The following is a 13,557-nucleotide window of genomic DNA, read 5'->3' on the forward strand; positions in this document are numbered from 1 at the left end:
CAAAGGGCAGAAAATAATATTAGAGTGAGTCTAAGAAAATAATATGTTCACTAAAATGTTTGCCTTCTACAGTTTAAATATTTAAACATACATAAATTACCATTCAGTATTTTCCAATGAACTACCAAATGTTTAAATGGTTCATTAAAAAAACCCCAAACCTACAGTTGTAGGTAAACTGCCATATCAGAAATCTAGTTATACTGACTGAGAAAAATTGACAAAATAAAAGATACATACCCCTCACAAATTAAAAGAAATTCAAGATTACAATCACTATGTTTACCATTTAAATTTGGATCTCCACCCCCCCCTCCAAGGTGATCAAATCTACAGTTTTAACATAAGCAGATATTAGACTTTGAAAAACGAATTTAACACTGGAAAATAATTTCATTAAACAAATAATCAGTTAGTGCTTATGGTCTTTCCAAACTGGCAGTGCTGTCAAAGCTGAAGAGCTTAGAATCAATCTGAAAAGGCTAAGTTAAAATACTGCAATCATTCATAATGTTCACATGGAAAAAAGAACAGATGTGTCAAACAATTATACATATTTCCATAGAACAGCTGCTTTTTTGTTTTATAAACAATAATTTAAAAACTATGATTTTCTGTGATATATATATATATATATGCAACATATAAAATGTGAAATGACATATTTGGTACAACAGTGTAGGAAATAAATCTTAAAAACAAACCTACATTAATCAAATGTATATAATTACCTTGTAAATCAACATGTATTTAAAAAAGTAAACATTAAAATCTGTTTTGTCCGTATATATGTATGTGTATATATATATAATATGTATATAGCTGTATTAAAGATATCTTCATTTTCTGTGACATAAAATAAACTTTTAAGGGGAAAAAAAGGTTAAAAGAATTAGTTTCTCTCTCTGTGCTGTAATCCGGTTACAACTTCTTTAACCCAGTTTTAAAAATACGGCAATAGTAAGAATGAATAAATTGAAGCTCTCTCTATATCATGTTCAAATTCTCCTAACCATCTAGATTAAAGTCACTTATCAAGTTTTCAATGACTGCAGCCAGTTTTAATTAAATTAGATTATCATGCTAAATCTCTGTATCTATAGCCTCGTTTTCTTTAGTTGGGAAGAAGTTATTTCATAACAAGTTCTTTTTTTGGTAACCTGATTGTAAATCTGAAAAGATTAATTACTTGGTATAGATTCAATTAGAGACCTCAGGATCACTTACTTTCAAGTCTGACGTGGCAAAATTTAGGCACTTCTGCAAAGGCTTATTTTTAAAAAATATTTTCTCTCTTTGTAAAATAACATAAGTCAAGACTTTGTTAGGGGTATGGAAACCATACCGTGCAAAGGAGGTTTAACTTTAGTTCTAGAATGCCGTGGTTCCAATACTGCCTCTCCATACAAGTCTAATATCATCTGTGCATCTCAGCAATTTGTGCTTTACCTTGAATTCTCTATTGGGGATTTTAGGAGGTGACATGGGGGAATCGAGGGTTCTGACCTTCACATCATCTCTTTTATCTTGGCATCAACTGCCTAGTAGAGAAGTGAGCTTTTAAAGAGAGTACAAAAATTGTCAATGGGTTAAAAGTTAAAATCTCCAGTTTGCGTATATTGGCCAGGATCCAAAGAGTTACCCTGGTGCACCCAAGTGCTTGCACATGCGCAGTGTTGTTTTTTTTAAAAACTTAGCCCCTCCAACTCCCCAATTCAAGCAGTGGATTCCTTTGCTATTATCATGGGGTACTACTAAAATTTACTGCAGTTCCAAAAGTGATTTGTCCTGTGGAGTTGCACAAAATTGGCTGTTGTAGAAAGCAACCCTGGCCGTGTGGAACCTGTCATGTGGTTCTTTGGATCCTGGGCTTAGTGGCCAATGTAAATCATTTATTGCTAACATTGAAAGATTCATAAAGTTGTGAACCCTACAATAATACATGAATAGGACTACTTACATTAGCTATCGTTATGGTGGCAAGACAATACTCCTAAAAAGTAAACGGTGTTGTATAAAAAACCTTTTTAAAAGTAAAACATTACCCTTTTTTTTAAAATGTCTTGAACCATCACAGCTAGCATCAGATAGTTAACTAGATTAGTTTGGAATATACTAAGCATACCATATTTAATATTCCTATATGATATAGCAGCACTAGCTCCTTAGTGTTTTGTGATTTGTCCGGACGAACAAACTCGTTACTCAGCATGCAGTTTGTGGCAATTCTATCGAGGAAGAGACAGGGTAGTATGTACAGTAACAATGCTTTGCTGTTCTTAATGAAGACTCTTGACATTCCATTCCATTCCTGTTGGCTACTTGAGGATTATCTGTTAGAAGAAAAGAAACACTGTTGGGATGTGTGGCAGGAATTAAAAGAAAACACACAAACACACACACGCACTCCTGATATTAGTGTTTTCTCGTGTTACCCAAAAATGAAAACACAGATTCGCCTGAAATTTTATTAACTAAAACTTTTATTACATGCAGGCCTTTCCCACGGATGCTTATCTTTTCTTTTTAATTACACAACTTTGAGGAACCAAGAAAACCTAAGCACACTGCAAAATACGTCTTGCGTTTAAAGAGAGCTGAATTATACGGGAGGACAAGCGAGTCCCTGCAAAAGGCTTAGACCGCTAACTATCAGAAACACTCGTGTACTCCTTCAGTGTTCATTGCCATCTCTAGAGGGAGGTAACAGACAGCCACAGTATAATTTACGAGATGAAATCAGGAGGAAGGTCTGTGGTTATCGCAAACCCGAAGCTTAGCTAAAATCAGTAGGGGAGACTCACTGATAGTCTGAAAGCATCTAAATGGTGAATTAATTGGTAGCTATGGGCTTTTTCAATACATTTCATGTTCCAGTAATAACTTTTTATTTATCTGTTTTGCAAACCAGGGAACTCTGTGGAGGCAGTCTTTTTTTTTCCCGAGGAAGTATCAGAAAAGCAGTTCCTCTGGTGATCAACAGCACAATCCTACCCTACAATTTGGGAATCTTTACACAGGCTGTTCTGTCTGAACAGTTCAAGGTACCATATTAACCTGGGAGTCTCCTGTCATATAATTCCTTCTTTGACAGGCATGGTGCATTCACACTATATTAAATAGTGTGTTTTACGTCTGGATTTTTACTGTATAAGAATAGCAACAATCCGGATGTAAAGCACGTTATCTAGGAAGTCGGACAGGATTCCATAAACAGCCGTTTTCTATGACAATATGCTTAGCCAATTGCTGAGAAACAAGAAAGTATGGCTAGCAGGTGATGACCAGGAGTTATTTCAGGTTTGTATGCAGCCACTCAGCAGACTGGTTGTGGTAAGAGTAGAAGGAGATAAGGTGTTTCAGAGCTTTTTTTTTGCAGCAAGAACTCCTTTGCATATTAGGCCACCCCTGAGGTAGCCAATCCTCCAAGAGCTTCCAGTAGGCCCTGGAAGAAGAGCCCTGTAAGCTCTGGAGGATTGGCTACATCATCAGGGGTGTGTGGCCTAATATGCAAAGGAGTTCCTGGTACAAAAAAAGCCCTGAGGTGTTTACAACTGAAGAGTCTTTTTTTCAGGTCATGAACGACTACTGAATATGATGGGCTTGTAAAATCTCGTAGGGTCATATTTTGTGGATTTATTTGCCAAGTTTATTTATTTTTTTTCTAAGAAAGATATTATTCTGGGGGGAAATGAATCTGTCTCTTTCTTTTGGAAGCAGGCAGTGGTTTTAAGCACAAAATTCAGTGGAACCAACTGATATCATCGGCTGCTAGATATCATGACACTCTATGCTGATCCAAAGCCTATACTTCAGTCCTAAAAATAAACATTTAACTGCAGGAAAGATTTTTCCTATATGGGAACCGTTTCCAGCACATATTCTACCTAAACTATGAGGCCCCCTTAACAAGAAATCTATCCATTTACTGCAATTTTTCACTATACATGTGTGCAATGTGTGTTGCTAATCGTAACAAAATATCACCACTAACCTACAGATAACCAAAAACCCAAGATCTCATTTGTCACATACTGGAAGTGGGCTTATTTCAACTGCTACAGAATTCGTAAAAAGGTAAAGGTAGCCCCTGTGCAAGCACCAGTTGTTTTCGACTCTGGGTTGACGTTGCTGTCACAACGTTTTCATGACAGACTTTTTACGGGGTGGTTTGCCATTGCCTTCCCCAGTCAATTCGTACCTTTATTAAAAAAATAATAAACTACAAATGAGTGCCACTGCCAAAACTGGTCCATCTAATCCAGCATCCTGTTTCCCACGGTGGACACAACCAGTTCCCCTAGAGGGCCAGCCAACAGGGTGTAGAGGCCAAAGCGTTCTCATGATGGTGCTTTCCAGCACTGGTTTTGTGTTGATTCTCATTAGTCACTATGGCTAGTATCTCCTAACACAGTGGCCCCCAACCTTTTTAGCACCAGGGACCGGTTTTGTGGAAGACAATTTTTCCATGGGCCGGTGGGGGTACTGGGGTTTTTGCTGCCCCAAGCTGCCCTCACACCCCATCCCTGCCCCCCACAGGGATCTTTAAATGAGAAGTAGGTAAAGGTCTCTACCTTACTCCGCGGCCTGGTTGCTAACAGGCCACGGAACGGGACCGGTCCGCGGCCTGTGGGTTGGGGACCCCGGTACTAACACACCAGTCCTCCGTGAATCTGCCTAATTCCCTCTTGGAGCTACCAGTGCTGGTGGCCATCATCTCATCAACTGATAGTGAACTCCAAAAAGGTAATTACTCTGCAGCAGGGCTTTTTTCCCCCTGCCAGAAGCCACAAGAGCAGAACTCCAGCTTTTTACTTTTTTTCCTGCCGAAGCCCACAAAAGCAGAGCTCCAGCTGTTTTTTTTCTTCCTGCCAGAGCCCACAAGAGCAAAGCTCCAGCTTTTAATTTTTTTTTCACGCCAGAGCCCACAGGAGCAGAGCTCCAGCTTTTACATTTTTTTCCCTGCCGGAGTCCATAGGAGAGGAGCTTCGGCTGATTTTTTTTTTTTCTGCCAGAGCCCACAGGAGCGGAGCTCCAGCTGAGCTGGCCAGGGCTCCGGCTGGCCCGAGCCACCATGGGGCTGCCACGTACTCCCAGGCCAGACGGTGTGGCCTAATATGCAAATGAGCTCCTGCTGGGCTTTTTCTACAAAAAACCCACTGCTCTGGAGTGTAACACTTCTGTGAGCCTTCCACTTGCCCATGAAGAAGCATAAGGGAGCCGTAGTACATGCCTTGTACTCCATCTGCAGAAACAGACTGAACTAGCTGTTATCTACCTTCTGCTCCTCCTGCTATACCCTCAAGTCCCAATGAACAGTCACCCAGTGAAGAATGTCTGTTCCTATGAACAGAACGAGCAGTCATTAGATTGTTCTAATTAAATACGTTTTCCAGGAGTTATCGCTGCAACTGAAAAGGGACATAGCTTGCTTTCTGCATCTCATCAGCTGTCGAAATTAAACCTTCTTGTAGTCAAAAGGTAGCCTTGGCATCTTCTGTGAATGAGATCCAGTAAGGATCCGTTTCCCTTCACTCTGCCACTGCCACCTTATTATGCAGGGTATCAGGACCCATAAGCCCTAAAATATGGCATCGGGCAGTGACTGGCACTGGGATTGCTTCACTCAGTTGAAGACAATGAACAAGGCAGATGCTTATCTCACTTAAAGAATAGAGAACAGCTCTCTAGGATCCAGCCCAAAGCATGGTTAAAAGTGGTTGGAATTTCTGGTTTGAAAACAGATAGCCAAAAATGCGGCAGACCTGTTCAGCTGACATTTCTTCTTAAGCCGCAGAATTAATTAATAGATGCGTTGTCAGCTTCACCTCATGACCAAATTTCATTTTTATTTCAAGCATTTACAATAAAAGGCAGGCATAACCAAGCCATGAACTTTAGATGTAGAGAGTTTTTGTACTGCTTTCTTTGATTGGCATATTAACCATGCATTCCCATTGTTTCTGCAGGGTAGACTGGAGTAACTCTGCATAAGGCTGTGCCACAAGTGTGGTCAAATCGAGTCAAAGCCTCACTCTGAAGTGAGCTCCTCGTCTGATTGCAATAAACCTGTTGCGAGGATGCAGAAAGGTTCGATTTCCCAAGTCAAAGATCCTCAGTGGTATCCTGGGGGTCTTTCACACGTGTTAAATAATGCCATTTCAATCTACTTCAGTGACAATTTGCAAGTGGGTTCTGCCATTTCACACAGTAAAATCCAGTTGCAAAGTGCATTAAAAGTGGATTGAAAGTGCATTATTTAGTATGTGTGAAAGCGCCCCTGGAGTTCCTCCCCTAGTCTAATGTCTTGCTGTATAGACCCTCAGTTATAGACCTCTTTTCTGCTTAAGAAAGAATGTGCATCATCTCTACTCATTAACCTAGTTATTAAGGTAGTTTCCTATGCAAGCACCAAGTCGTTACTGACCCATGGGGTGACATCACATCATGACGTTTTCCTGGCAGACTTTTTATGGGGTGGTTTGCCATTGCCTTCCCCAGTCTTTTACACTCAACCCCCAAGCAAGCTGGGTACTCATTTTACTGACCTCGGAAGGATGGAAGACTGTGTCAACCTTGAGCCGGCTACCTGAACCCAGCTTCTGCTGGGATCAAACTCAGGTTGTGAGCAAAGCTTGGATTGCAGTACCGTCATTTACCACTCTGCACCATGGGGCTATAACTTACAGTCACAGACTATTCATGGGACAGTCTCGCAATAAGGAGAAGAGCCTGTCAAATGCGGTGAAAGTTTCTAGTTTTGTTATTTAGCAATTCACATGAATCCCCGTCTTGACGTACAATGTGAACCCAGACAATTGTTGTGATGTGCATTAACCAGTCACTAGTAGTTGATGGTGTTTTTTAAGAACTATTTTGCAGAATGATACAGTTGACCAAGATGTCCTGGGGGTAAGAATTCACTCTGCAGCAGCTTAAGCGTATGTATGAGCTCAGTGGTGATTAGGTATAACCAGGGGTGGAATTCTAGCAGGAGCTCCTTTGTGAATTAGGCCACGCCCCCGATGTAGCCAATCCTCCAAGAGAACTCTGACTGGCCCAAGGTCACCCAGCTGGCTGCTTGTGGAGAAGTGGGGAATCAAACCAGTTTCTCCAGTTTAGAGTCTGCCACTCTTAACCGCTGCAACACGCTGGTGTTTCATGTGAGCAAAATGAAGTTTTCTGCTTTCTGTTTCTTTAACATGAGCAGCAGAGCAGGTATACCTAGGCAGAGAATACCTATCTAGCATCTTACAAGATTATCTACTGGAAATGACCTCATGCTTCCAGGAACTTATACAAAATACCTTCATTTTCAGATCCAAAATGTTTTTGAGTGTTATGTGAATTCTGGAAAGGTGGGTTTGTTCATCTAGGCCAGGGGTGGCCAAACTGCAGCTCGGGAGCCACATGTGGCTCTTTCACACATATTGTGTGGCTCTTGAAGTCCCCACCACTGCGTGGAGAAGGCATTTGTTCTTTAAATCACTTCTCTAAGCCAAGCCAGCCAGCAGCTTGGAGAATACATTTAAAGTTGCTTTCTTTCCACCTCTCTGCCCCCCTATCTATTTGCCTGCCTGCCTGCCTTCCTTCAAACATCTGACATTCATGTCTTGTGGCTCTCAGATGTCTGATATTTATTCTATGTGGCTCTTACATGAAGCAAGTTTGGCCACCCCTGATCTAGGCACTTATCTCTTCAGAGAACACAGTCAGTTTTAGTGCTTAACTTTTAATTTACTACTGCTGCTACTAATAAATTACAATATTGCTCTGCCAGCCTATTCCCCACCCTAAATGATGGATATAAGCCATTAACTTTTAGATGGAGGATTGATTACATTTCATACTCCTCAAAGCAGGTAGCGTTATCATATAAAGGAAGGCTGACCGTATCTTTTCAATAATCATTTCAGTACACACTTGTCAGCCAATAAAATTAGTCTTAAACTATTTCTATTTTTTCAGCAACTTCCCTGCCCAGCTCCTCAGCGCAGGCCGTGCAATTCCAAATCAGTTGTAGAATTGTTTCCAATAACAAAAAAGGGATTTAAAACAAGTTTTTTTAAAAAAAAAATCAACCACCATTCATGTTTCTGCACATTCATTTTATCTTGCATCTGTAGCAATAACAAACACTTTCACATAGTCCTGGAATGCAGGAAAGGGTCAGGTACTCAAAGGGTTCTAGATCGGGTTGTCAGATACTCCGGTGCAGGCGGGAATCTCCCTGTCTTGGGCACTCCTCTCTGCCACCATCACCCTCCCATTAGACAATAATCCAGAAATAAACATGACATGCCTGTGTCACCAGAAGCAATGTAGGAATGTTGGTAACATCAGGGCAACGCTCTGGTTTTTGGCCACAATTCTATGGTTAGAAGCTAATTCTGCCACAGAGGTTTTGCCCACAAACCAGAGCATCACACTTCTGGTTGATGTAGGCTCATTGCGTTAATTTCCGGCTTCTTTCCTGTTAAATTTACCCCCCATCCCTAGCCTGCTGGTCCAATGGACCTGGCAACTCTAGTTTTAGATACTACAATGCACTCTATGTGGAGCTGCCCTTGAAAAGAGTCCAGAAACTTCAGTTGTTGCAGAATGCTGCACCCAGGATGTTGTCTGGAGTGGGTCATTGGGACCATATCACTCCAGTCTTGGTCCAGCTACACCAGTTCCCAATCTGTCTCCAGGCACAATTAAAGGTGCTGGTGTTGACCTTTAACGTTGTACATGGTTTGGGACCAACGCGCCTAAAGACTGTCTCCTCCCTTATGAACCTACCACCCAACAACTGCAGTCATCTTTTGGGGGCCTGCTTCAGGTGTCCCCATCTTGGCAACCCAGAAGAGGGCCTTCTCTGTCATGACACCAAAACTCTAGAATTCTCTCTCCAGGGGGACTCATCTATCTCCTTTTGTAGTCACCTTCTGACAGCAGGCAAAGACCTTTTAAATTTTTGTTTTGCTTCATTTTTGTTCAGTTTGGAATTCCCTCAATGATCCCTCCCTTCCTTACTGCCCAATGTTTTAGTTGTTTTTATGTTTTTCTAGTATAATTTAACTCTGGTTTAAACTGCTTCACTGGAGTATGTTTTTAGATGTTATTTTATTACATACGTTTTGATCTGTTAGCCACCTTGGTGGCCCTTATGAGGGCAGAAAGGTAGTATATTATTCTTTTTAATTATCATAGTAAGTGCACCAAGAGAAGAGGGAGGAGGACAGTACATCTAAGCACAGGGCTTACAATGCCTAGACCTGGTTTTCTACTATAGCTAAAGCATCCCACAGTGTTGTGGTCAAAACTGACTAGCAGAAAAGGCATCGAGAAAATCAAATGTAAAAAAAAAGAAAAGAAAAAAGCAGAAGCATTTATGAATGTATTGATCAGAACGCAAAGCCTTTCAATATGCCTGCAATTATATGTTAAACGAGAACATAAAAATCCATGTATAGGGGTTTGGGGAATTGAATGTTTAAGTAACACAAGGTCATATTCAACCTAGATCTTATTATTCCACTCCCTGGGTAGGCAAGGCTATCACGAGTGGTCAAGCTGCAGAGCACAGGTTCCTCAACCAGCACCAGAAGCAGAGGTCTGGAACATATGAACATACGAAGCTACCTGATACAGAATCAGAGCCTTGGTCCATCGAAGTCAGTACTGTCTAGTCTACTCAGACTGGCAGCGGCTCTCCAGGGTCTCAAGCTGAGGTTTTTCACGCCTATTTGCCTGGACCCTTTTTAGTTGGAGATGCCGGGGATTGAACCTGGGACCTTCTGCGTACGAAGCAGACGCTCTACCACTGAACCACCGTCCCTCCCTAAATGGAGTAAGATGGGACAAGAGGCCTGACTAGGAAACAGGAACTTCTACTTGCCGCTCCCTTAGGGCCCTGCATCTTCCACCGCTGTACAAAACATTAGACCAAACACTGTGAAATTGGCTGCTGAAAAGCTATATATTAATCCTGCTGTTCTCATAACATTAACAGCTAAACATTATTGTAAATAATCCAGTAAAATGTTTTGCATGCAAACACTGGAAGCTGGAGACCTCACCAGTTTACTGAGTTAAATCCAATGGGTGGGTTCTTGCAAATGGAAGATAACGTCAAATTCATAGAAGGGATTGCTTTATATCTTCAGTATTGCATACAAAATGTGATACTAAATCCAAACATGTTTTGCTTGTGCGACAGCACATATAGTCTTGCTCAAGCCAAAGCATGAGAATCAGGGCTTTTTTTGAGCAGGAACGCACAGGAACACAGTTTCGGCTGGCTTGGGATCAGGGGGTGCGGCCTAATATGCAAATGAATTCTGGTTGCGCTGTTTCCACAAAGCCCTATGTGAAACAATAGTGACATCAGGGGGTGTGGCCTAATATGAAAATGAGTTCCTTCTGGGTTTTTTTCCTACAAAAAAGCCCTGTATGAAACAATAGTGATGTCAGAGGGGTTGACCTAATATGCAAATGAGTTCCTGCTGGGCTTTTTCCTTAAAAAAAAGAAGAAGCCCTGATGAGAACAATACAAGCAACACCGGGGGCTATGGCATGGAATAACACTAGGTCCTATTTCCCTTCTACTCACTGTTTTTGGATCCAGACAGATGCTCAGAAATATCTTTGGTGAAGACAGCTACTAAACTACCCCTGGTAATAATAACAGAAAAACCAAACACTCTCCTCCATTACATCAACTGAACTGTTTCCAGCACAGTTGTTTAGGTCAATTCATACAATATCAACTCCTAGGGGTCAGTTTCAAAGTCATAGGAATCTGGCCATAAGCTGAAATGATAGCATGTGTTTATTCACTGATTCTATTTTTCTGATCTGACACAGCTTGGATGCTACTCTGGAGTTGAGTCAGGTAGGAGAGATGTCAGAAACACCATCTGGTCGATGTTCCCTGGATGGTTTTGGACTAGTCTCGTCCAACGATGTCAACAGGATCCTGGCCTGTTGTCTGGACCTTGCCCTTCTTGGTTAATTAAATCTTGCAGAGACAAAGTGAGGGCTTCTCAGTTTCCAAAGACCTCTATTCAGGGCTCCCAGGAGGGGTGGGGGTTCTCCTGCTTTGGGGGTCCCCAACCCGCCGGCCTGCAGTGGGCAGGCAGGGGGATCCCCTCCCAATGTTGCCAGTGCAATGGCGGCTACGTCGTGTGCTGGCCACTCTAGGAGCTTCTGTGAAAACTCTATGGTTTTCCCAGACACTCTAGCAATTTGGGAGGAAAACTCTATGGTACCAGAGGCTGCAGGGGACCTAGCAACCCTACCTCTATTGAAGACAGCATGTGTCAAACTTATAATTCTTGGACACAGCAACTGAGAGAGTGGTGGCTGAAAAACTTCTGGGTTCGCCATCTGCTCTTGATACATTTCAATTCAGCCTCAGACCTGGTTTTGGGACACAAACTGCCCTGGTGGGTGATTTCTGGCTGCAGTTGGATAAGGGAAATGCGTTCTTTTTAGTTCTGTTACAGTCAACAAGGCACCAGATGTAGCATTTTTGATGCTGGGCCTTTAACTGGATGGTTAGGTGGAGACTTCATCCACCATCACCCATCTGTTAAAGCTGCAGTAGTGCAGTCCTAAGCTCTGCTCACCACCTGAGTTTGATCCCTGGTGGAAGCTGGGTTCAGGTAGCTGGCTCCCGGTTGACTCAGCCTTCCATCCGTCCGAGGTCAGTAAAATGAGTCCCCAGCTTGCTGGGGGGAAAGTGTAGATAACTGGGGAAGGCAATGGCAAACCACCCCGTAAAAAATCTGCTGTGAAAACGTTGTGAAAGCAACGTCACCCCAGAGTCGGAAACGACTGGTACTTGCACAGGAGACCTTTCCTTTCCCTTTTCCTAGGTTTATTATTGGAACCTGACATATTTTGTTGCTAGGAGATGCGCTCTGCATAGAGTTCAGGTTTGCAGAGGCAACACCAGACAAAAGTGGCGGCAACTTTAAAAGTTCAGCAGCATTTTGCAAAGACAGGATGCAGCGACTCTGTGCAGGAACCACAAGAGGCTTCAGAAACTGTGGACAAAGCACTCTGAAATGTGCCAGGACAGTGATTCAAAATGAAATGTACCTGAAATGCCTTAAATAACTCACAACTGCAGAGAGCCCCAAATGTTTCAAAAGGGGTGTCTGAAGGTAGCCTTAGAGAAAAGGCTCCAGAAATTTCAACCGGTTCTCCTCCATGAGGAACTGACATGTGACTTCTCTGAAGCAACACTCTGCAATGCACATGCACTTGTGAGATTGTCACAGCATGTAGTTTGCTTTCAGTGCTTCCCATTCTGCTGCTTTTAGGGCACTAGACCCAAATCCAGGGGGTTTTTTTGTAGCAGGAGTTCCTTTGCATATTAGGCCACACATCCCTGATGTAGCCCATCCTCCTGGAGCTTACAGTAGGCCCTGTAAGAAGAGCCCTGTAAACTCTTGGGAGGATTGGCTACATCAGGGTTGTGGGTCTAATATGTGGGTCTAATAAGGAGCTCCTGCTACCAAAAAAAAAAAGCCCTGCGTCAAACCTTTTGTGGAGTTGTGCTTTCTATACAACTTGCAGTGGCACTACAGAGGCTCCTGAATATTATGGGACCACTCAGTTATCATCTATGATGTGACAATAAGGGATATAGGCTCATATGGGCACTTCACAGTAGTGATCCAGCAATACTAGGAACTGACACAGTCAACACAGTACTGGATTCTGTTGAACAAGTTCCTCACTATTTCACAGCGCCCTGTGTTCTGACAGCGCCCAGAAAGAATCTGGATACGGGAGTGGAGGTGATTTGTTTTCCAAACTTTCTATGAAAGGAATAAAAACATAAGTAGAGCCCTGCCTGGATCAGACCAGTGGTTCATCTATTTATTTAAGGCTGGTGGTAATGACAGCACAAAGACATTTATCTGAGCTGTTTACATCATTTCCCTCAAGACTTCATGAGGTGGGTCAAGCCCCCCAGGTATGTGACTGGTCCAAGGTCATCTAGCAAGCTTTCAGAGTGAGGATTTGAACCTGGGTCTCTCAGATGCTAGTATGACACTGTACCCAATAGGCCACAGCGCCCTGCGTTCCGACAGCGCCTAGAAAGAATCTGGATATGGGAGTGGGGGTGATTTGTTTTCTATACTTTCTATGAAAGGAGTAAAACCATAAGTAGAGCCCTGCTGGACCAGACCCGTGGTTCAGAATCCTGCCTCACACAGTAGCCAACCAGTTACAAAGAAAAGCCAACAACAGGGCAGAGAGGCCAACGCCTTCCCCATATGTTGCCTCCTGGCATTGGTATTCAGAGGTTTACTGCCTCTGAATGTTGAGGTTCCCTTTAGTCTCCATGACTAGTAGTTTCTAACGGACCAGCACTCCATCAATCTGTCGAATCCCCCTTTTAAACTGCCTATACCTGTCTCTGGTGGTGAATTCCAGATTTTAATCCTTCAATGAGTAAAGAAGTATTTCCTTTTGTTTGTGCTGAATCTACTGCCTGTGAAGTTCATTGTGTGCTCCAAAGTTCTAGTATTTTGCGAGAGGGAAAACAAATAACCT

The 13,557-nt window shown here is 42.5% G+C and overlaps 1 protein-coding gene and 1 non-coding gene across 10 annotated transcripts in view; both read right to left on the minus strand.

Moving 5' to 3' along the window:
• Positions 1 to 2,058: 2,058 nt before the first annotated feature.
• MBNL2 (muscleblind like splicing regulator 2) overlaps positions 2,059 to 13,557 on the minus strand; it is a 63,283-nt gene continuing 51,784 nt past the window's right edge. For all 9 annotated transcript variants that reach the window (XM_060233608.1, XM_060233606.1, XM_060233607.1 and 6 more), the window contains one exon: positions 2,059 to 2,333. In XM_060233608.1, coding sequence (XP_060089591.1) covers positions 2,319 to 2,333 — 15 coding nt within the window. In that variant the 3' untranslated portion in view covers positions 2,059 to 2,318. The remainder of the gene's footprint in view (positions 2,334 to 13,557) is intronic.
• On the minus strand, positions 9,752 to 9,818 carry TRNAT-CGU (transfer RNA threonine (anticodon CGU)). The gene has a single exon. It is a non-coding gene; the product is annotated as a tRNA-Thr (tRNA).

The sequence above is a fragment of the Heteronotia binoei genome, chromosome 3 (assembly GCF_032191835.1).
Source record: "Heteronotia binoei isolate CCM8104 ecotype False Entrance Well chromosome 3, APGP_CSIRO_Hbin_v1, whole genome shotgun sequence".
In the NCBI taxonomy this organism is placed as follows: domain Eukaryota; kingdom Metazoa; phylum Chordata; class Lepidosauria; order Squamata; family Gekkonidae; genus Heteronotia; species Heteronotia binoei.